Source organism: Neolamprologus multifasciatus, chromosome 23 (assembly GCF_963576455.1).
Source record: "Neolamprologus multifasciatus chromosome 23, fNeoMul1.2, whole genome shotgun sequence".
NCBI lineage: Eukaryota > Metazoa > Chordata > Actinopteri > Cichliformes > Cichlidae > Neolamprologus > Neolamprologus multifasciatus.
In genome coordinates, this window is record NC_140460.1 from 26,447,961 (window position 1) to 26,470,455 (window position 22,495).

At 42.5% G+C, this 22,495-nt stretch overlaps 2 protein-coding genes across 8 annotated transcripts in view; one reads left to right on the forward strand and one right to left on the reverse strand.

Annotated features, from left to right (window-relative positions):
* LOC146491689 (kinesin heavy chain-like) overlaps positions 1 to 12,164 on the forward strand; it is a 29,953-nt gene extending 17,789 nt beyond the window's left edge. Inside the window, exons 12-26 of the mRNA XM_085152549.1 lie at positions 2,307 to 2,488; positions 2,819 to 2,887; positions 2,979 to 3,185; positions 3,281 to 3,433; positions 3,528 to 3,725; positions 3,809 to 3,926; positions 5,086 to 5,150; positions 5,632 to 5,741; positions 6,259 to 6,360; positions 6,444 to 6,504; positions 7,259 to 7,330; positions 7,404 to 7,508; positions 7,631 to 7,847; positions 8,594 to 8,705; positions 8,855 to 12,164. Coding sequence (XP_085008675.1) covers positions 2,307 to 2,488; positions 2,819 to 2,887; positions 2,979 to 3,185; positions 3,281 to 3,433; positions 3,528 to 3,725; positions 3,809 to 3,926; positions 5,086 to 5,150; positions 5,632 to 5,741; positions 6,259 to 6,360; positions 6,444 to 6,504; positions 7,259 to 7,330; positions 7,404 to 7,508; positions 7,631 to 7,847; positions 8,594 to 8,682 — 1,748 coding nt within the window. The 3' untranslated portion in view covers positions 8,683 to 8,705; positions 8,855 to 12,164. The remainder of the gene's footprint in view (positions 1 to 2,306; positions 2,489 to 2,818; positions 2,888 to 2,978; positions 3,186 to 3,280; positions 3,434 to 3,527; positions 3,726 to 3,808; positions 3,927 to 5,085; positions 5,151 to 5,631; positions 5,742 to 6,258; positions 6,361 to 6,443; positions 6,505 to 7,258; positions 7,331 to 7,403; positions 7,509 to 7,630; positions 7,848 to 8,593; positions 8,706 to 8,854) is intronic.
* Positions 12,165 to 12,219: 55 nt separating this feature from the next.
* Positions 12,220 to 22,495, reverse strand: part of LOC146491690 (plakophilin-4-like) — a 75,701-nt gene continuing 65,425 nt past the window's right edge. For all 7 annotated transcript variants that reach the window (XM_085152542.1, XM_085152541.1, XM_085152546.1 and 4 more), the window contains 10 exons: positions 22,237 to 22,354; positions 20,125 to 20,319; positions 18,912 to 19,085; positions 18,424 to 18,574; positions 17,042 to 17,234; positions 16,804 to 16,888; positions 14,849 to 14,966; positions 14,600 to 14,731; positions 14,436 to 14,509; positions 12,220 to 14,318 (listed from right to left, as the gene is read on the reverse strand). In XM_085152542.1, the coding sequence (XP_085008668.1) occupies positions 14,061 to 14,318; positions 14,436 to 14,509; positions 14,600 to 14,731; positions 14,849 to 14,966; positions 16,804 to 16,888; positions 17,042 to 17,234; positions 18,424 to 18,574; positions 18,912 to 19,085; positions 20,125 to 20,319; positions 22,237 to 22,354 (1,498 nt within the window). In that variant the 3' untranslated portion in view covers positions 12,220 to 14,060. The remainder of the gene's footprint in view (positions 14,319 to 14,435; positions 14,510 to 14,599; positions 14,732 to 14,848; positions 14,967 to 16,803; positions 16,889 to 17,041; positions 17,235 to 18,423; positions 18,575 to 18,911; positions 19,086 to 20,124; positions 20,320 to 22,236; positions 22,355 to 22,495) is intronic.

Here is a 22,495-nt window from a genome sequence, read left to right on the forward strand (position 1 = left end):
TCATCAGCAGCAGCCTCCTTTCCTTCCATCTTAACATGTGAATACCTAGCAGAGCGTGGCTACTCGTTCACCGCTCGTCTGGTTATTTCTCTGTGCACCGAGGTCTGAAGGACCTGAGGAGTGGTGACACTATTTTCCTGAGATTGGATTGGTCTGTAGGAGCTGTTGCTCTCCAATCTGGAGCATCATCAGCTTCAAAAAGTTGAAAAGCTTTGACACTTTATCACCCGAGTATCTTACAGACTGTCTGGACTTATTATGTCATATTTGGCTGTAAAATTACAAAATAATTCTCATCTTACATGAACCATTTAAATTTCCGCTCTAGCTCAAACTGTGAAATGCACATAGTAAAATCTAGGAGTTGCTGATTTTTCTGTGTTCAGACTTTGTGAATGCTTTGCAGTGATACGCCGAATATTCCAGTAAAACTCGCCTTCTCTTTTTTCTAAAACCGTTTGAACGTTCATTTAAAATGAGTTTTATTTATACAGCGCCAAATCACAACAACAGTTCCCTTAAGGTGCTTTACAATCTATTCTGTAAGATAAAGACCTTAAAATAATACAGAGAAAACCTCAGCAGTCAGACGACACCCACCCTGTGAGTAAGCATTTGGTGACAGTGAGAAGGAAAACCCCTATTAAAGCTGGCAGAGATTAAAATAAATTGCTGATGATTAAATAGTGCAGTAGTGGTGTGTACTAGTAGCTGCTACTTTGTTTTTAGGAGACTTTGACCTTTGAGAGTCAGATGCTGTCTGTGACACACACACAGAAAATGTTTTTTTCTCCTTGCATGCCAACAAGCTGAAATAAAAAAAAAAAAGTGGGCGGCGGCCTGAGAAACTCGAGTTTCAGTAACCCCACAGGCTCTTTTAGGTAGCTGTGTGTGCACATGCTCAGTCTGTGACGTCTGGAAATCACATGTAATTACTGCTCTGATTAATCAACCGCTGTGATAATGCGTGGGGTCTGATTGGCTCACGCCTTATCCTGCCCGAATGTTGTAGATACTGCGTAACCCCACCATGAAGGACGCCACGCTGCCCGTGTGTGTTTCCCCACCACGCTTCCTCCCTCTCTGCTGAGACTGCAGGGTCTCCTTCACAGCATCCTCGCCCTTTTCCCCCCATTTCTGTTGCATAGTAACCACTCCTCCTCCTCCTTTCAGTCCTTTCTTTGCTTTAATACCTCCCTGCCTTCACCCCCCTCCTCCCCCTTTCTTTCTGTGGCCATTGTTGCTTTTTTATGTTTAATTCCCCTGTGGATGCTGATAACACTCCCCCTCCTTAGCATCAAATCAGCTCAGCTGCAGCATCCAAAGCTCCTGACATGTAAATTCAGCGCTCTCACACACACATATACACACACATCATGTTGATACAGTGTTTGTTGTTTGAGTCAGCCGCTGGCTTCCTGCCCTGCCGTTTAAAAGAAAGCAGCTCTCCGCCTCCTTCAGTCTGTCCTCGGCTCCATCTCCTCATTAGCTGCTGGCTTTTATCACCAAACCCACAGTTAGAAAATCAATAATCACACAAACACTGGTGAAGTCAGCATGATTTCACTCAGTGCAGTATAACTGTTCAGGTTTTCTCCTGAAGGAAAATCATCAGAATTGTAAAAATAGTAATAATAATAGTAATTTGTGTGTCGGCTTACAAACGTAGCCAGCCCCCAAACCTGATGTTTCAGGAAATACATCAGGTTTATTTTAGTTATCTGATAATAACTTATCTAATTTACTTTGATAAACTACAGTATCCTGGTGTTATATTGACTGCAAGGCAACAATTGTTCCTTTTACGTTAAAGGACTGCTGCCAGGATTTACTACCCTACACGCGCGTTGCAGATGATTAATTTGGTTTTGTGCATTACAGTAAAACATCTCCACTTTAGTCTCTAACGTACAAAAGAATTTGTGGTTTGTTCAGATGCATCTTTGCAGACCCTAAGCTATGCTGCCGTGTTCTTTTCAGAGAGGTGAACCCTTCTTCCCACTTCATTTATGAAGCCTGCTTGAGCATCAACATCTGGTTTGTTACTTCAAATGCGTAAACTGAGGCTTAGTTATTGCACTTATTACAGTATTTACACTTTTATCGTGATTTAAGAATTCTTCCACAAAATTAAGATTATATGATGCGACGCACTGAGGCATGACATAACAACTATGGTGCTACTCGATGTGACACCATACCACAACATATGGCACTATCAGAGTGTTTAAAACGTCGTCACACTAACATGTGTGTATATAATGGATGCATGAGTAGAATATCTAACAAGTGAGTTCCTATCACAGGGGAGAACGTTCCTGAGGAGGAGCAGCAGAGCTCTAAAGATCAGAGGAGCGGCGAGCCGTACGACAACACTCCCATCATCGACAACCTGCTGCCAGCCGGAGGAGGTGTCTCCGTCTCCGGTGACGAGAGGAGGAAGTACGAGGAGGACGTAAGGAACCTGTACAAACAGCTGGATGACAAGGTGAGCAACAGGACGAGGCTGAAGCTGGTTTATTGTAAACATGTCACATACAGCTGTCTCAGGATGGGTTTTATTCATCTTCTGTCTGGAAGTGTTCTAGCTCCTCCCCCTTCCTTCTGATTGGCTGCCCCTCATAAAAATAGATTTGAATGGCAGGCGGTTCACCATATATGTGACATAGGGCTGATATATACCTACATGATGAACCACAGAGCCAAGAGTGTTCGATCAGTCTGAAGCCTGAGCTTTAGGCTCGCAGGGATTACATGTACACATACTGCCCTCGTTATTTAAACAATTCCTGAAACTATATTTTATTGCCGCCGACAGGATGACGAAATTAACCAACACAGTCAGCTGGCGGAGAAACTCAAGGAGCAGATGATGGATCAAGAAGAGGTTTGTCTCCAAGCTCAGGTTAATAGTAATGATAGAGCATGCCTGCGTATTTCCTCTGACACGTGTTTTTTTTTTTTTCAAATCTGTGCAGCTGCTGGCGTCAACACGACGCGACTATGACAAGATCCAGGAGGAGCTGTGCCGGCTGCAGACGGAGAACGAGCTAGCCAAGGAGGAGGTGAAGGAGGTGCTTCAGGCCCTGGAGGAGCTGGCAGTTAACTACGACCAGAAGAGCCAAGAGGTGGAGGAGCGAAACCAAGCCAACGCGCAGCTGACCGAGAAGCTGCAGCACAAGACGGTGGGTTGTGACTTTCCTGAATCCTACTAGATTACACATGAAGTGCAGCGATGCAGAGGCATGCTGACAGGCTGTCTTTGCGGCGGCGTCCTCAGGCGCTGCTGTCGGTGCTTGAGAGGGAGGTGAGTCAGCTGCAGGAGCTAAACGGCCTGCAGAGAAAGCGTGCTGCCGAGGTCCTCAACCTTCTGCTGAGAGACCTCAGTGACATCGGCGCCATCATCGGCACCAGCGAAGTCAAGACGGCTGCGGTGAGCACCCACGTCCACATAACAAAAACCTTACCAACCTTACCCGAAACAGACACATGACCCTTTAACCCGGCCCGTCCTCCTTCCCTCTCAGTGCTCAGAGATGAAGGGGAACGGCTCGGCGCTGGAGGAGGAGTTTACTGTTGCTCGCCTCTACATCAGCAAGATGAAGTCCGAGGTCAAGTCTTTGGTCAACCGCAGCAAGCAGCTGGAGAGCGCCCAGGCCGACGCCCACCGCAAGATCCAGGCGAACGAGAAGGAGCTGGCGTCCTGTCAGCTGCTCATCTCCCAGGTAAGCGTCACCTGACGTCGTCACGCTAACAGAGTTCTCCTGGAGTTTGGTAGAGTGTCAGTCACGTGTTGCTGTCCCTGCAGCATCAGGCCAAGATAAAGTCTCTGACCGACTACATGCAGAACATGGAGCAGAAGAAAAGACAGCTGGAGGAGAGTCAGGACGCTCTCACCGAAGAGCTCGCCAAACTGCACGCTCAAGGTCGGTCCTAGAAACCTCCACAGACTCATTTATACAGTTAGGCAGTATGAGCACAGCTGACATGTCATCCCACCCCAAAAAAAAGAAAACCTCAAAACAACAAAGAAAAAGATGTTCCTAAAGTATGAGACACCACTTTAACCTTTTAGTTGTTACTCATTCAATAACCATTATTTAATCAGTGTGTTTTTTAGGTTTTCTTTATACCTCAGTTACACACAAAGAAAGCACTGGAAGGTCTTTAATTTGAACTCTCACTGAACTTTATCCATCACTGGAATATCACATAGATTAGGACTTGACGACACTGTATCTTACAGGGTGCTCTGAGCACGAGTGGCCAGTATATTATGTCTGCGTATCACCACAGGGGCTAAAGTGGGATCAGGCAGGCGGGGGGACCTTATGATCAAGTGCATCAGTGCTGTGTGGTGAAAATAATTACTTAATAATAATAATAATAATAATTATGGTAATGATTATTATTGTCTGCCGCTCTATCACTAGCTAGACACTGAAGTATCACAACTACGACTTTATTTGCATCTGCACCATGAACGCATCACATGAAGGTATAAGTGGGCCGTGGGATTTGATTATTTTATTATTACTGAGCAAATGTGTCCATGCAGTCAGTCTGCAGCACATAAGAAATAATTGCCAGTAATGTGCATTAATCTGCCACTCTGAACCTTTGAGGTCCTCTTTAACCCCTGCATCCACATTAGTCAAATTTCACATGTGTATTATGTGTGCACTGTGTTCATGCGTTCCAAGAATCATTACACTTTCTTGATGCCCACCTTTGCTTTTTGCTTTTGTGGAAGAAGACAGTCACCTTATGACATATCCAGGCAATGGATGTGATATAGTCTTCAGCACATCAGAGGTTGTTTTTTTTTACGATTAAGATGAATTTCACAAAAAGGGTGGGCTGAGTAACTACGCTACGAAGGTGAGGGTTTGTCTTTGGTTGTGTTTGAGTCTGTGAGTCTATGGTTTGACCCCCGGTGGGAAGTCTTTTGTCTGTTTCATCAGACTTGATTTAAATTGTCTTTCAGTAAAGTATCTCACAGTTTGAAGTTTGAGAGTTTAGCTTTGTGAGTAAATTTGGTCTTTGCCTGCAGTTTCTGACACAGCACAATTATTTTGTCTTTAGAGAAAATGCACGAGGAAAAGGAGAAGGAAGACATCGGCAGAGCGGGCGGAGACGATGACATCAAGGTAAAAATTACAGCACAAAATTGATTTTGATTTTTACAAAATAGAACTATCGCTCAAAAACAATTGAAAAAAAAGAAAATCTGGCGGCTTGGAAGTAAAGCGTAAAGACATGAGGGTTGATTCAAGACATTTGTTCATATTTGTTCATGTTCCAGGTCAGATTGAGGGCAGTAGTAACTAGTAGTTAACTACTAGTTACTGTTAACTAGCTAACTAGTAGCTGAGACCCTTCCAAGTAGCCTGATTTAAAGTGTTAGATCTAATACAGTCTAACACAGTCCATGTCATAGGTTTATCCAGTATTTAAGTACTCCAGACTGACCCAAAAAAAACCGAGCAGCTTCTAACAGGAAGCTCTTGTATTTTGGATCATGTATTTGGGATTATCGTAGGGTTATTTTAATGCGTCATGTTTCTGTTCAGTGTCCTCTGAGGGAATAATGTTGCCAACCTCAGCTCTAATGTGTTTTTATCTCTTCAGAAAACGCTGGAGGAGCAGCTGGAGAACCACAGGGAGGCTCATCAGAAGCAGCTCAGCCGCCTGCGGGATGAGATCGAAGACAAACAGAGGATGCTGGACGAGCTCAGAGAGTGAGAAAACATCAGGAAACGCACACACTGACGCACACAAACCAACTCTGAGGATGTAACAGCACAGCAGGGGGGGAGACGATGGGAGATTAGGGCAGAGATATCACAGGGAAACCCACAGATGTGCTCAGGTTTTGAAGATTTGAAACCGTTCTTCACAAATCCTGATCTTTTCAGACGAGCTCAGGCCACAAGCAGATACACACATATACCCATTTTAACATTCCCCTCAGCCCTCGGAGTAGGGATTTCCACTCAGGTTGTCTTCAAAGGGGGACTACTGAGGAGAAGAAGCAGCTCAGAGAACAAGTGCGAGCGAGGAGCTGCTGCCTGAAAGCGATCAAAGATCTGGGCTCAAAGTCGGCTTCTGCTTCAAAAGAAGAGCTAACATGACTAGAAAGTGACTTTCAAGGCCTCAACCTGCAACTTTAGAGCCTCCAACTAAACATGCTTCGATTCCAAACCACATTTTCTGAAACTAGAGAGCGTATTTATTAAAACAGTTTCTCCCTCTCAGTCTAAATCAGGGGCTGTTACTGGAGCAGGAGCGACTCATGTCGGATTACTACAAACTGCAGGCGGAGGAGCAGGAGAAGAATGCAAAGCTGGAGAGGCTCGTGTAGGTGAACACAAGCATCTTAGAGCTAATTTGAGACAATAAAAGTGTCACATGGTTTGATTATTGCTCTGTTTTTTGTACAGGTTGCTGAATGAACAAAGGGAGCAGGCCCGAGAGGACCTGAAGGGTCTGGAGGAGACTGTGGTGAGACTCAGTGATGGCCCCATAACCACTCTCACCTTTGAAGTCACAGCTGTTCTAACCTTAGATGTCTGTTTAGTCACATAGCAAAGCAAAGAAACTGCTGGAAGTCTGCACCAATGCAGGCTTACTCAAAAACAGTGCTTTGTAATATATTTAATGAGAATGGAGGATTAAAGAAATGTTGTTAGTATAGTGCATCTCATTGATCCAGCTGTTCACAACTTCATCCCAAAGAGTCGTGCGGACAGATTTCTTAAACGTGCACTTCTTTTTCTTACATTTAGATAAAAGGGGAGTTTCAGTGATCGAGCCTCAAACAGCTGTGATTTGATGCTGTATAAATGGAACAGAATTTAATTGAATACCCTGAGTTGGGATGGGAAGCTGGATACTGATGTTTCAACGCTGTGTCGAGCTTACGAAGCACTGATCTGAAGTGCCGTTCAAAAAACCCACTTCACATGACCGTGGCTTTTTCAGGTTTCACCCTAGGTTTGGCCAATGGTAGAATAAACCTGATGACATCTTTAATTCAGTTCAATTTAATTTAACAGTATTTACATACAAATTAATTCAACTGAACTGAATTAAAAGGAAAAAAACAACAGTCTGATGATTCCCTATGAGCAAATACTTGGCGACAGTGGGGAGGAAGAACTCACTTTAAAAAGGAAGAACCTTTTGGCAGAATGTAAATCCCAGAACTATTATGTGGGTCTAACTTCCAGCTTTCACTCCCTTCTTGTTCACTCAGGCCAAAGAGCTGCAAACTCTGCACAACCTGCGCAAACTCTTCGTCCAGGACCTTACTGCACGGGTTAAGAAGGTAGATCTTTTTACTGTTGACACATACGACTGGTCGTTGAATGTAGTTTGGTGTAATTTTCCTCTATTATAAGAGTGCAGAGCTTGACTGTGAGGAGGGACTCAGCAACATTGCACAGAAACAGAAAATCTCATTCTTGGAGAACAATTTGGAGCAGCTGACTAAGGTCCACAAACAGGTACGGTTGCTATACAGAGGCTGAATCCGTAAAATTCTTATAAAACAGAAATGCTGAGCGCTGTGAGATACAGTGCGATAAAATAATGCTCAGTAACTTCATGCCGCCGCCGCCGCCCTCAGCTGGTCCGGGACAACGCAGACCTTCGCTGCGAACTGCCCAAGCTGGAGAAGCGTCTGCGAGCCACGGCCGAGCGAGTCAAAGCGCTGGAGAACGCCTTGAAGGAGGCCAAGGAGAACGCCATGAGGGACCGCAAGCGCTACCAGCAGGAGGTGGACCGCATCAAAGAGGCTGTGCGGGCCAAGAACATGGCCAGGAGGGGATACTCTGCGCAGATCGGTGAGGTTTTACTTCCATTTATTATTTCACTGAGATAGATGTGCTCATGTGACAGCTGTCGGACAAAGAAGACCGGTTCACACTGGGGTTAAACCTGCCACCAGCAACGTAGCTGAACCTGGACACAAATACATTTCCGAATGAGTGATAGTGTTTCTAGATAACTGCTATACGTTTAAATAACCATCTTTACGCTAAAGAGTAGCAATTTAAATTGGTTTTGCTGAAAACATGCTGATTGGCAGGATTGTTTCTGTGGCCTGGACACTGATGCTCTTGTTGCTGTGCTTTTAAAACACAGATTACAGTCATTTGTGTTGAGAACACAATTGCAAATAGATGCTTATCAGCACAATCTGACTCAAATATTTGAAAAATTTTCCAATTTGTCTGAGAGGGATTGTAGTCAGCCCAAGTCAAACTGCAATGTTAAACCTGTTTCATAGTACAGATGATACCCTGTGAGCAACATTTGGTGAATGAGGTGGGGAAGAACTCCATTTTAACAGGAAGTTACTTCTGGGAGAACTATACTCAGGGAAGGGCAGCCAGGGATTCAATCCCTCTGAGAGTAGCTTTTCCAGTTGATATTTCAACCAGAAAATTGAAATATCTGAGCTGGTTTAAACTTGAAACAAACAAACAAAAAATAAAACACTGGATAAAAAAACAGACCTGAATATGGATCCCTGGGAGAAAGATAAATCAGGCAATGGATCAAGATGTTCCTTTTTTTGTGTTTTCAGCAAAGCCTATCCGGCCCGGACATCATCCACTGTCCTCCCCGATCTGCAGCTCCATCAGAGCCGGAGGTGTTGATATTCATAACAACTGAACCCACAACAGCAACATAATCCTGTAAGTGCAAAAATCGGTTTTCCATTTTACGAAATATAATTTCCTTTGCTTGTCTTACACATGGCTACCACCAGGGGGCGGTTAACAAATATATCACTTACACATAAACTGGATGTAAGACAGTCTCAGAGATTTGCCTCTTGTTGCAGACGACCATAAATAACTCAATGCATGCTCACCACCCCACCTGGATCCACAAGCAACGCCCCTCCTCTTGGAGCACCAATGGGAGGCCTTCACGACAGACTGTCACCGCTCGGAGAAGCACCATCCAAACCTTGTGTAAATACTGATGAGACATATTTAATTTGCTAAATGTAGATCTCAGAGGCCTCGTTTATAACACATTCGCTGTTATAAGTTTAGTTTTCTGGATCTTCTGATGCTAGATTGTCGTTATTATGCAACAGATTAAAAGCTCGATGTTTATAAGTGAGGCCCTGAATCCGCTTCTGTATTAGAAATGAAAATGAAGCTTAAGTTTTAGGTTTGTGCAGCTTTACAGGAGAAGGCAAACGTGTCAGTTTTTAGATAAGTATTGTTTAACGTTTTAGGAAACAACTTGCTTTTTTTCCCTTTTTTCTCAGTCGTCATGATGAAGTGACACCACTCGAGTGTATCTGATCAATATGAAGCTACAGCCAACAGACGGTTAGCTTAGGTTAGCATAAAGACCAGGGAATGGCAATCACAGAGGTCTTTGGTCCTGTACCCTATATACCTCTTTGCAAACAGCCACTTGTCATTAGGTTGGTGGAAATACACATTTTTCCCCTAGTGATCCAGTGGTTGCCAGGTGGTTGCTGACTGGTCTCTAGGCCTATGTGGCTGACGCTACAGCAGCATCCCTCCAAAATGGCAGTCACACCGAAGACAACAGTTTACTATGGATAAATGCCTCATCCCACTCCATAGCCTAAATGGCGACCATTAGGTTGATAATTGCTCCGTGCGCTTTATGGACAGTGTAATCACTAAGTGCATTAACTACAACTCATTGCAAACTCTAGGAAGAAAATTTAACACGCATAATCAGCAAATTACGCCCCAGCTCATTTACGTCAATGCCTGAAGATGATTTCTGCTGTTAGCTGGGTAGCACTAGCACGCATGCTACCTGCATATTTTGGAAAACATCTACAACTTATTTACAGATCCTGAATTGAAAATCTCATCCATATTTTTTAGAAGTATTTTAACTATGGACCAGAAAATTGTACCCACCAAAAACAGAGTCACTACAAGCTACTAAACTGTAAAATGATGGTATGTGACATAAAACATTAATGTATTATTTATAATATAACGGAGAAGAACTACTCTTCCCGCAATCCTTAACTGAAACAGCGGCATCTCTGATTGGTGGAAGTTAATAATAATAATAATAATAATAATGGATTGCATTTATATAGCGCTTTTCGGGGCCCTCAAAGCGCTTTACAAGTTGCTGTTGAATGACATTGACCTTGGAAATGTGTAAACCCACAAACATTAGAATGGACGAGTTGTAGTCAGGAACATAGCACCAAGCCACATCAATAACTTGGCTATACTTGACTACACACGCACAATACAAACTACAAACACTAAATTCTAGAAGGCTGGAAGTCGGTTGCTATGGAATCTGGGATTTGATTGTATTGTTGGATGAGTAGTTCTTTCACTGTTAAAAGTTATTATGTACACAGCAGTGGATTATCTACTAATTGGAAGGTCAGTGGTTTAACTCCCGGCTTGTCTTGTGTTCATGTTAAAGTGTCTTTGGGCAAGAAACGGAACACTGAGTGGGCCCCAGTGCATCCATGAGGGAGAACGCTAGGTTCAAAGCACTTAGACACAGTGAATGGGTGAATGAGTCCCGGACCTTAGCTTTTTTTCCTTTATTTATTTATTTAGCAGGTCAAATAAAATCCGTTTATGGTCACGATTTATCTTGTTGCTGGTTGGTTCAAGGCTTAAAACTCTTTTCTGAAACGTCAATGGAGGAAAGGAGTGGAATATTTATTTCTGGAAACAGAACTTAAAATAAAAATGGCTGTTTCACCATTTTAACCTAAGCTAACTGCCTGCAGGGTGTAGCTTCATGCTTACTTTTATGGATGTGATTTGTATCAAAGCAGGGCCTTTAAGTTTCTAACCTCGATGATGTTGAAGGTTGTTGCTGGAGCTGGGCAGCAGAAACATGCTTCCACACAACGGTCTTTGCTTGTGTCGTGTCTTCCAGATTTTATAATTTTTGTGTTTACACTTTTGTTTGATTACAGGTGACAATCAATAAAAAGAAACCCTTTGATTTGGTTTTAGAAAACATTCTCTGGGCTTCAAATTTTTTTTTTTTCTTTTTTTGTCGTTTTGCGAAGAGGGATCTCATACAATTAAATTGCGCTGCTGTAGCTCTTGAGGAACACTGACCAGCCAATCAGTTGCTCCTAGGCCTATGAGCCTGGTTTATAACTCTGGTTTAAAGCGGATTTAAATTTTTCCTTCCCACACAATTTCAGTGTCTGGATCGTTGTAATAGTCTGCACTCAATCTGTAAAGTTTCTGATTGGCCAGTAGAGTCTTTAAAAACAGATTTGAAGGCAGAATAAAGGTTTTTCCCCTCAGGCCAAAGTAATTAAAATCTCAGTGGATAAGCTGGATAAGTTTTTCCCTTTAGAAAACTCAAATCATCTAAACAGCACTCCAGCTATAGAAATTAACACATTTCTCTACATTGACTTGTGACTTTGTAACTTTCTTTTTTAACGTCAAGACTGTAATTTAATGAAGCCTCTTGACCCTTTAGTGGTACATTAGACGTTTGTGCTGCTTTCCTTTATGGTGCCTGTTTAACATATTTTTATATACATCATTGTCTCAGTGTAAAAGGTCCAATTACAGTTGTTCTTTGGTTATAGTCTACCATTTTAGTTTCTTTTAGGTATCAAAGAGTAGCAGTCATCAAGCTCGAGGACGATACCCTACAATCTAGCTTGATGACTGCTACGCTTCTAATGACGACCCCTGCCCTTTAATTAGCTTCTTGACCAGTGGCAGTCATCGAGCTTGATGACCGCCACCATTCGACCAGTCATTGGGCTGGATGAGTGCTGCCCTTCGACTGGTCATCACACTTGACTGCTACCCTTTGAACATAAGGCTGATGACTCGGGTAGGACTGGGTCTTAGTTGTGCAACGTGACTTTCGGGCTAGTTGCTTTTGTTTCTGTGGATGTTGCTGTAGAATGTTACAATTTCGTAATGGCTTAGTTGCAGGACAGCAACAAGCACAGACGACGAATAACTGAATGTAACTGCATGGACTAGAGCTTGTTGTGTTAAAGGCATGCTCAGGGAGGGCAGTTTCTGTACATTTACCTCATGTTGTACATTTTGTTTGTTTTAGCTGTAGCATCGTGTATCCAAATATATCTTACAACTGATGCAATTAAATCTAATAAAGAAATATCTATTTAACTTGCTTTTTTGTGTGCATTTCAAAATTAGAAGAAAACCGCAACTTCCAGGTGTCTCATCGTGATATAATCTTTAATCCCTATACATATTATTTCCCTCTGTAACACATCATCATTATCAGTTTTAGACAGAACAGACAGATTGGGTATTTTGGTCAGGTCACAATTAAATTAATAAAAATAATCAATAAATAATACAAAAATCTTCCTCACAATCACATAAGAAAGTTCTACATATTGAATACAACAATGTAACAGGACAGTTAAACCATTTTTATCTGTACAAATAGATTTTCACTTTTGTTTTTCCACATATTTCACATACTTTATGATATACTGCACTTTTGGCCAACATTACAGAAAAGCAGAGGGTTACAGGTTCAACCCCGGTTCTCTGAGTCTTTAAAGGTTCATGAGAGTGAGGATGTTCATCTCCAAACCCAGGTCAAATAATATTTAGAGCAGCTTTTATGTTGTTTGGAGTAGTGGTTTTAACTGGTAAATAGAATTTGTCCCAGGTGTGATCCTCAGCTTCAGCAAGTTTCTTTTTCTCTTGCATTCAAGATGATGCTGGCGGACGATATTTATGTTATAAAGCCAACACACTGCACACTTTTACTGCAGAGAAAAATGAAATCAGTTGACGTGAACAAACACTCGAGTAAACAACAATGTTAGGGCTAAGTTTTTTTCTTTTTTTGTGTAAAAAGCACCTTTTGACTAAGCCTTGGGAACCCATTAACTAGTCTGTAGACTTAGCTTCTGGCAGAAATGGCAAAGCCCAAGACAATTTGTTTCACATCCTGATCCTTGTTTACAAAAAAACCCCCTTTCAATTAAAATGCAAAATCTTCCTTAGAAAGAATCCAATTTAGTATAATCAAAGCAACAAGACTTACTTTTGATCCTTGATGGTTGTTCACTCTTGGCGATGATTTCCAGAATTTAACATCATGGTTAACACACCGAGTCTCAGTAAGGTCATAGCTATATCAGAGAATTGTCTTAAATATACACAAGAACTGCCACTCTGTGGACTTCCAGTTTGATAGGGGTTCTATGAGATAGTCCTGGATAACTGGGGAGTTCCCAGTTTAATCTGATTTAATCTTTCTGGGATTTAAAGCATACAAACTCTTCTCTAAGGATTTCTGGCTCTTACTGTAGATTGTAGAAGTTTATGCAACCTCAGTAAACATTTGAGTTCATGGTCTCAGTCGCTACTTTCAAGTGTTACTGAATTCAGCATAGTGTTTATTTTGCAAATTGTGGTCCCTGTTAGTGTCAAAAAGGATGAAAGGCTGATAAAGCAAGGTATGGGAGTGGGTGCGGTAGATCCACTCCTCGTTTGTCACATTTAGCTGGAAGACACTCAGGACTTCACTGAGGGGGGTGGGTAAGGTAACGGTGGCTACGTCCATCTTTTAGACTGTTCGTGCCTCTAGCCAACACCTTTACAAGTGTGTGGGAATTATAAGTTGTATGCAATGGCCAAACAACATGGTGGAAATATTTCAGAATATTCTAGTTTTGCAGCCTGAAGCTCATAAAACTAGCAAACAATTTCATACAGCACTGCTTCTTTATGTTATGCAATAAACCTCTGATAAAACTTTGACTTTTTTGTGTTTGTGTGGTTTGTTTTTAGCTTCGGAGTCAAAAATAAAGGGATAATTTTTTTTCGGGTATTATTATCGTGCGGTCTTAGTCAAAAGCTGCACGTGGCAAACCAAGCCCTGGTCATTCAGCACAGTTTCAGTACAGACACACACATACATATCCACATGCATCCGCAACCTTTCACGCAACCACACAACGCACTTCCCGCACACATACACCCACAGGAACGGACAGCCAACGTGGTGAAGACTTGATGTCCATGGCGTCTGTTTTCTTTCTACACCCACGAGTCGGGGGAGCCGGTGAACTTGTTCGCCCTGTTTGAAGGCCTCCGTGTGGTGGAGTAGAAGTCCACATAGTTGGTGTTGGCTTTGAATCGGAGCGACTGGGTGGCGTAGCCGTCGGGAGACGACGGGGTCAGGTGGGCCGGTTCGTCCTCAAAGTGCTCCTCGCCGTAGCCTTGTGGGGACGACAGGTACATTCTGTAGCTGTTGAAGTTCTTCCTGTCGGGTTCGTCGTAGAATGGCTCTGGGTGCTTGGAAAACAATGTAATCGGTCAGTCTATATAAAATCAACCAAACTGAGAAAACATCCTTACCTGGATGATTGAGCATGACATTGCTGTATGATGTAACAACAAAAGGCTTCTTACCTGGGATCTTCTCAGATCCTCTCCTGACTGGGAGGAATAGGTCCCAATGAAATATGGGGTTTTCTTCTCTGACCCTGAGGTGAAAAATTCACAAGTAGAGAGTAAAATAAATATAACTCCAAACACCAGATCCCAGATATAGATCCCAGAGGGATGCCACAAACCTGTGTACTGCCGTTTGTGTAAACTGTTGTCTCCATAATATGTGTCGAGTTGCATAGATGACTGGGCCCTCTGATAGTTTGAACTGTGTCTTCTTATCCCGAGCATCGCTGGCGAGGATGTTGCACTACCGCCTGAAAACAAAGCCAACCAGAAAAATAAAACAGTGATATGATTTAAACCAAATCCTGTGTCTCCCCCCCCAACAATCTATTACTGAAATATGATCATCGGTTTGATGTCTCTCACACCTGATTGAATGACGGGGGACATCTGCATTGGGCTGGTGGGTAGGGTCGGCTGAGAGCGGTATCGGTCCCGCTCCAGAGTGGAGACGGGGGTGACAAAGTGGGTGTAGTTCCAGCCATCCTGTTCACATGTACGACAAAAAGAAAATAAAGAGGGATGCTTGTGCACACATGTAGGAGCTCCTGCAGGGTTTCTTTAATATGAATACATACATTTAAAACCTGCCCCCCAAAAAACAAAATTGGCTCTATAGAATAGTCAAAAGACTTATGGAATTAGGTTATGGATACTGGAAAAAACAAAAAACATTAAACGTTTCCAAGGCTGTTGGAATTTAGATGCTCAAATTGCTGCAGCACCTGCTGGGGGAATGGTTGAGGACCTACATGTACTTAAATTACTGCATTTATGTAGATTTCATCCATTCACCTTCTGCCACAGACCTCCCTGACCACCTCCTCCCGATCTCCTGTAGGGAACAGTATTGTAGGGTCCTTTACCTTACAATATAAATCACCTTGAGGCAACTGTTGCTATATAATAATTTGAACTGAATTTAATTTTCTGTCAGAGAACCATGGCCTCAGACTTGATTTCCACCCCTGTTGCTTCACACTCAACTGTAAACCACCCCAGAGCAAACAGGGGCCATCCCCCGACGGAGCCAAAAGAACCACATAATCTGCAAAAAGCTGAGATGACATCTTGAGACCCTCCACCCTTTGGCTGTTCCTAGAAATTCTGACCATAAAAGTCATGACCAGAATTGGTGGCGCAACTGGACCGGAAGGTTTCATCAGTGTGAATCCTGTGCCACAACACTTTTACCGCATAAGAGTTACAAGTTTGTTACGAATTTTGCCTGTGGCTGTAACAGTCAGTGGTGAATTCCTTTATTCTTTGTCAATGTGGCTTTCATAACAGCTGCTGTGTTTAATTGGTAATATCAGCAGCTGCTGTTTCAAATCTGGCTTTCCTAAGAATCATATAAGATGAGACCTTTACGCATGTGTCATTTATGCAGATCCTACATCATGAGTCATCCTCATGGCACGAAACGTGTCCCTTCAGCTGTGAATGTTTCTCCTTTCCTTATAGTTGAAACAGGAACAGTGATTTATTGAAGCATGTGCAAAAACATGTAAATACAAGCATATAAGGGAAAAACAGTTTGTACCATGCTAACGAGCTGAAAGTCAGTATTTGGTGTGACCACCTTTATTCTTCAGCACAGTCTGAACTCTCTTAAGCAGCTTTCTTGTCATTTATTTAAGTCGTCTTCAGGAATAGTTCTCCAGGCTTCTTGAAGGACATTCAAAGCTCTTCTTTGGATGTTTCTGCCTTTTGTTCTGTTCTCTGTCAACATGATCCCACACTGCTTCAATAATATTGAGGTCCGGACTCTGGGGAGGCCGATCCATGACTGATAGAGCTCCACTGTGTGTTTTTCTGTCCAGGTATTTATTTGCATTGGCAGTGTGTTTGGGATTATTGTGATGATCAGTGCTTGATTTTTTCCTTCCTTAAGGACATTTTTTCCCAGACATTCTTCATCTGCTCTAGATATATATTTTTTTATGCCCGATACCTCTTGTTTTGTCCTCCGCTTGTCCCGTCGCTTCAAATTTTTAAAGACTCCACAGTACATAGGTCACTTTTATCACATGCCCTGAGGGATGTGATATACTGATAGCCTTTTCTTATCTTAGCAACCACATTTTGATAGACGTGACCAAGGGACTCTCATTCAAAGGAAGTCAGATTAACAGAAGGGAGTGCACTTCTGAAAGAGACTTTGGATAATGAAGGCCTTGAATTATTACCGTGCCCTGAATTACAAACAGACGATAATAAAGATAATCAGCATCTCCCTGAAATAGCCTTTGAATTAAAACTCCGTTTACACCTCAAGAAATTTAATCAGTGCGAGTTCTTCCACGCGTCTGCTCGTACCCACCTGTTTGTAGAGGGTCCTCAGCTCTCTGTACTGCCACAGGGTGTTCAGCACCTGAGCAGCTGCCTTCACAACCTTCATCGAATATCTGTGACACACACAGTATGTAAAATAAAATGAGTTAAACCAGTTAAGGAGTGCCTGATTTTCTGTCACCCATCACCTGTCACAGTGGTAGATGTTCATTATAAACGTAGCAAAATGAGTTCAATAATACAACATGGAGGTGGTCACGTCTTACCCTTTCCCTCGACCTTTGCTGATATCCACCAGTTTCTCTATGCCTCCGCTGTCGGCTAAAGCTTTGGCGTTCTCCATGTTGCGGCTGATGACTTCATGCAGCGTGCAACAGACCGATGCCACCGTGTCGTCTGACAGCACAGTGGGACTGCCGCCAGGCAACCGGTTCACCAGATCCCGCATGGCGTACTTTCCTGCAGGTGGAGAGACAGACAGAACAGAAGGTCTGGATCTGCTCTTAGTGGATTAACAAACAAGTTTAACAAACTTGAACTGGTGGCACAAGTTTGAATTTAAGTTGGAGAATTGTAGATTTACAAAAGTTGTGAAGGTCTCTTTGAGCCATTTCTAAACAACTGCAGATTCCAAGATCATCAGATCAAACAATAATAAGTACATGTAATTCAGACGTGTCACCAATTTGCCAGAAGAAGACAAGATGACTCCAGGGCTCAAACCTGCCATGAACTGAAAACATCTGGAACACCAGTGGAGTGAGTTTTACATTACCATGGACTTAAAGGGTGTTGATCAAGAAAGAAGGCCCTGCTCCAATATAGACGAGCCAAATACCTTCTGGAGAAACGCTTTATAGTCAGAGAAGACAAAGATTGAGCTTTTTGGTCAAAATGACAAGATGTATATTTAGAGGAGTAAAGGTACGGCTCTCAAAACCTGAGAACACTGTACCAACTGCCAAGCATGGTGGTGGTACCATCATGCTCTGGGGCTGTTTTGCTGTGGCACTTTGCACAAAATTGATGGAATAATGAAGGAGGAGGACTACCTCCAAAATCTTGAACCTCACCTCTAATCAGCAGCTTCCAACATATTGAAATGTGGACACAGTTGGATGTTACAGCAGGACAACAATCCCAAACACACATCACAACTGGTTTTCGAGTGGATAAAGCAGGCTAGCATTAAGCTTCAGGAATGGCCTTCCCAAAGTCTTACATATATTTAAGTATATGTTTGAACCTGTATGGATGTATACTTCTGAAATTTGTGCACCCACTTCAGGATTTCATTAACACTGAACATGTGTAAATGTGTAACAGTGCTGTTTGTTTGCAGGCAGAGTATTAAGAGATGTTTAGTTTTGCTGAATCAGTTTTAGTGGCTGTCTTTCGTTCCTTTTACTGCAGCTCTATTCTTGGGTTGTGGCAAGAATGACTGTTCACAGGTAAGTTTTAGGTGTTCACCCTTCCCAGGAGCAGCATTTAGGCATTAACTCTACTTTAACTGTAATCTGTTTGCAGATAGGAGAGGGCACAAATGTAGGATTGTGTCACCACTAGGGGGCAACGTAACGTAAAGTAGAGTGAATGCACTTTATGTGCTGGCTTTGAATAAACAGTTGAGGGCTGTGTGTGTGTGTACCTATCAGTTCCTTGTTGCGGCTGTCCAATGCCATGTTACGCAGTGCGGTGGCGACGGAGCAGACCACCCGGTCGTTGTCCATCCTCAGCAGCTCCACCAGGATGGGAAGGCCCTTCTCCTTACGGACCGCTGCTCGGATGTAGGCCGAGAACTGCAAAAAAAAGAAACAGAGTTTTAAATGCCCCGAAAGGAGTCAAATATTGTTTTTCCCCATCAGAATCCTACTGTGACAAACACAAGACTTGACCTGCGATGTCTCTGTTTGTATTCACTGGAGGTTTGAAGTTGGCAGAATAGGACTGAGATGAAAGCTGATGGCTTGTTCTGATGTTCCAAAGAAACAGTTCAGAAAGTCTGGAGAACTATTACTCAAGAGCGCTTTATAATGGACAAACAAGTCTGGCTACTTGGTGGCTCAAGACTTTTCCACAGAGCTGTCTATAATTAGGAAAATCTGCACCTTGTGTTAGCCGTAGACGAGGTCTTACCTTCCAGTTTCCTGCAGAGAGGTTCTGCAGGGACCCGGCAGCGCCCTCCAGGGTGGCGGGGTTGGAGCTTTCAGCCAGCAGGTTGAGGTACGGCTTCACCACCATCGGGTGCCACAGCAGCTCTGCTCCTCTCAGAGACTGGGAGAAACCCGGGACTGTCCCGACGCCGTCCCACTGCGACAAACGCACCAATCAAAGGCACAGAAAGTGAAGTCGAGTTTGTATAATTGGGAGTGCTTAAACTGCTTAAAGGGCAATTCCTCTAAGGGTTGCTTGATCCAGGAGAGGGAAAATTTTATTTACATAAACATCTTTAAATAAAAACAAGCACTTAAAACCAGCTTAGAATCAATAACTAACCCACGGAGCAGCCAATTCATTTCTCTTTATCCAAATTATACAATGATTCAGTTCAGATGGCTGTAAACAGAATATATTTGTGGAAAAATGACCTTCATTTTCCCTTATTTGCTTCCATCTTTCCTTCCTTTCTTTCAGGGTTAATTTCAGAGTTTTTGATTTCTCGTTATGATTTGTATAACCTAATCAACCAATCAGTAAAGAAGCTGTTCCCATGATGAGTCTCCACAGCAGATCGTCTGCCTCCGTCTCATCCTGTCTCTATCATCTTCCTCTGTCACACCAACTATGAAGCAATCCATGAAGCTTCTCTATGGTCTTCCTCTTTATTGCCTGCCTGGCAGCTAAGGACTTTTGAGGATTTCAGTTTTCAGTTTAAATCTAGAGCTACAAGGACCCGTCATGGCTCATATTTGCTTTCACTTGCTGATGAATACAGAGGACAGCAAACCTTACAGCTGTGCAGTTGCCCAGTTTTCCTGTCGGGATAAATTATATGAAGGCAAAAGGTGAGATTTTTGTGGTTTCTGTTGTGGATCAGTCCCACTGCATTCAGGTAAAGAGTCCGTTTGGAGGGCAAAAGGTTTGAATATTCTGAAAAAATAAAACACCATCCAATAGCTTTTTAAAGATCTATCTGCACTCTGACCCCAGCAAACAGATCAGGGTACATTTTTGACTGCGCCAGGTATAAACTGGAGGGTTCCCTGAGATCACAGACTAGTTTTTGAGTTCTCAGATTGCTCAACAGGTAACTGCTCTTCTACACATCTTGTATATTTTTAGTACTTTTAAAGCACATAAACATCTTTTCATGCTTTAAAAGAACGCCTGTAAATGGTCTCAGTCGTACCTTGGAATCGGGCCAGCCGCCTCTCTTCCTGCCACGCCTCCTCTTGCCCCAGCAGAGGTAGTCCAGCTCCTTGGCTGGGGAGGAGAACCCCAGCAGGGTGTCCAGCTCCTGGTTGCCAAGGAGACGAGAGGAGGGCATCTCCATCTCCAGGCGGTACGAAAGGTTCCTCAGGGTGCATACGCTGTTCTCCACTATCTGAAAGTAAAAATGAGAACTGAGCATTTCTTTGTTTCTGCCTCTTCTTCTGTGTTTCCTGCTAATGAAACCTGATGGTGGTGCTAGAGGAAAGTTTTCACATAAAATCTAACATTAGACATCTGCTCTGCGGAGCTCTTGTTTCAGCCTGTGGATGGTGCAAAAGGTTTATTTCTGTTATATGACGTTTTGTCTGTGCAAGTAAGCACTTAAATAGCTTAAGTGTGCTTAAGCTATTTATTTCTCTTTGTTAGCTAAGGTGGCTGGGACACTACATGCTCTTCTTGTTTGCATGATGATGATATTATGCCACATGTCTGCAACACTTCTGTGCTGTAGTTGTATTTTCTGTACTGAACATGTGATGCCCTTGGATGTTCCCCAATTTGCTTGTTATCGTGTTTTAGAGGTTCAAGCTTTATATTAACTTTTAATATCATTATTAAAGGTCAGCGTCTTTTATTTTCACATCAATGAATCTTTTGTCAACTACAGATGATCATTAAGCCTATACAGCTATATATATATAAATATAATTTTTTTACTTGGTGGTGTAATACAAGATAGCCACAAACACCTACGTTTGATTCTTGAAACACATATTTCTGTTCCTAGGTTTTCAATTATAGGAACTATTACCACAGAGATAGTAGGAGATGTGCAGTGTTGTGTTTTGCAGCCCTGATTGCTGGTTTTGACACAAACTACCAAATATGTTTCCAGGAAATCATGCACAACATTAAACACAGTGTTTACACTGTTACTGTCAAACACAGAAGAATGCTCGGCACACGAGGTAGGATTAGTTCCAGTATTATATTAGCTAAGATTACCTTGTTATTATGAGGTTTCCACCAAACGTCATTGTTTAAACATTCAAATGTATATATATATATATTACCATTTTATTGCTAGAAGGCTATTATTTTTGTTACTATAACTACTACTATTACTATAGATCTGTTTGTTTCCACATTAGGTCAGTGTAATATTGCTCAGCTATAAGAAGATAAGCGATATTTAAGACTATTATTGAATATTGCTTTGGATTTTAGATATACAGAAGTAAAACTGTGGGTCACTGTTTAAGTACTTATGGATCTATTTGTGAAGTGTTGAAGGGTTATCAACTGAAGATGAACACAGGCCAGGGTTCACTTCCATGCAATATCAATTTGTACCACAGGATGGTGCAACTGAGTCAAGTTAGCATTTAAAAAGATTTGCCTAAATTTCAATACATTATTGTATTAATAATTTAAAATCAGGTGGTGCCTAAAAACAAACAGCAAATGCTAAACATCAGCACACCCCTGAAAACATTTATCACACCCACTGGTAGAACGTTGCACCCTGGTGGTCAAAATTATAGTTGAATTTATGAATGCGTAACATCTAAACACATGTATAGTACGTTTACGTGGCCTGGCCACGTACAATCACATATAATGGTAACTAAGTAACTGTGACGACCACTTATTGTACACTACTTAATAGGTCAAAAGTCAAGTTTTAGTAGGAGAATTTGTCATAAAAAAATAACTTTTGACTTCCCTCAAATCTTGAGCAGCAAGCAGTTAGAGGTCTCTGTCTAATTAAATACTCCACATATAACAAAAAGAAACAAATAGTAAATGTGTTCTGGCAGAGCCCTTTACAGACCACATAAATTATAAAGGATGGAAGTTAACCTCTTACTGGTTTAAATCAGGGCATCCTTATAACAGCAGTCTCAGTAGCTGTAGTTTGCACATACTGCAGTATGTGAGTATTGAGGGATCAGATTCAGGTCCCCAAAGTGCGGTTCCAGCTGTGTCTGGGTCAGGTTAAGTTGGGATGACTCTCTCGGGGATAAACTGTGACAAAACATGACTCACACACTCATGTGCATCTTTGTGTGTTTGTGCTTTGCTGCACCTTGCTGTCGTAATCGGAGGTGTTGACGCAGGCTCTGAGGACGTGGAGCAGCGAGTCGACCAGACCTTCACAGCACCGCAGCTGACTCCTCGCCTCTTCCCCTGCTGAGCTCAGGTTTCTGACACACACACACACACACACACACACACACAAAAGGAAACACACATTAATTCAGACTCAGGTGCAGTGTGTGGATTCCCCCACTGGGTGGCTTCAAACCTGCCTGGATACAGTAAAGAAGGGAGCTGATCCTCCAATA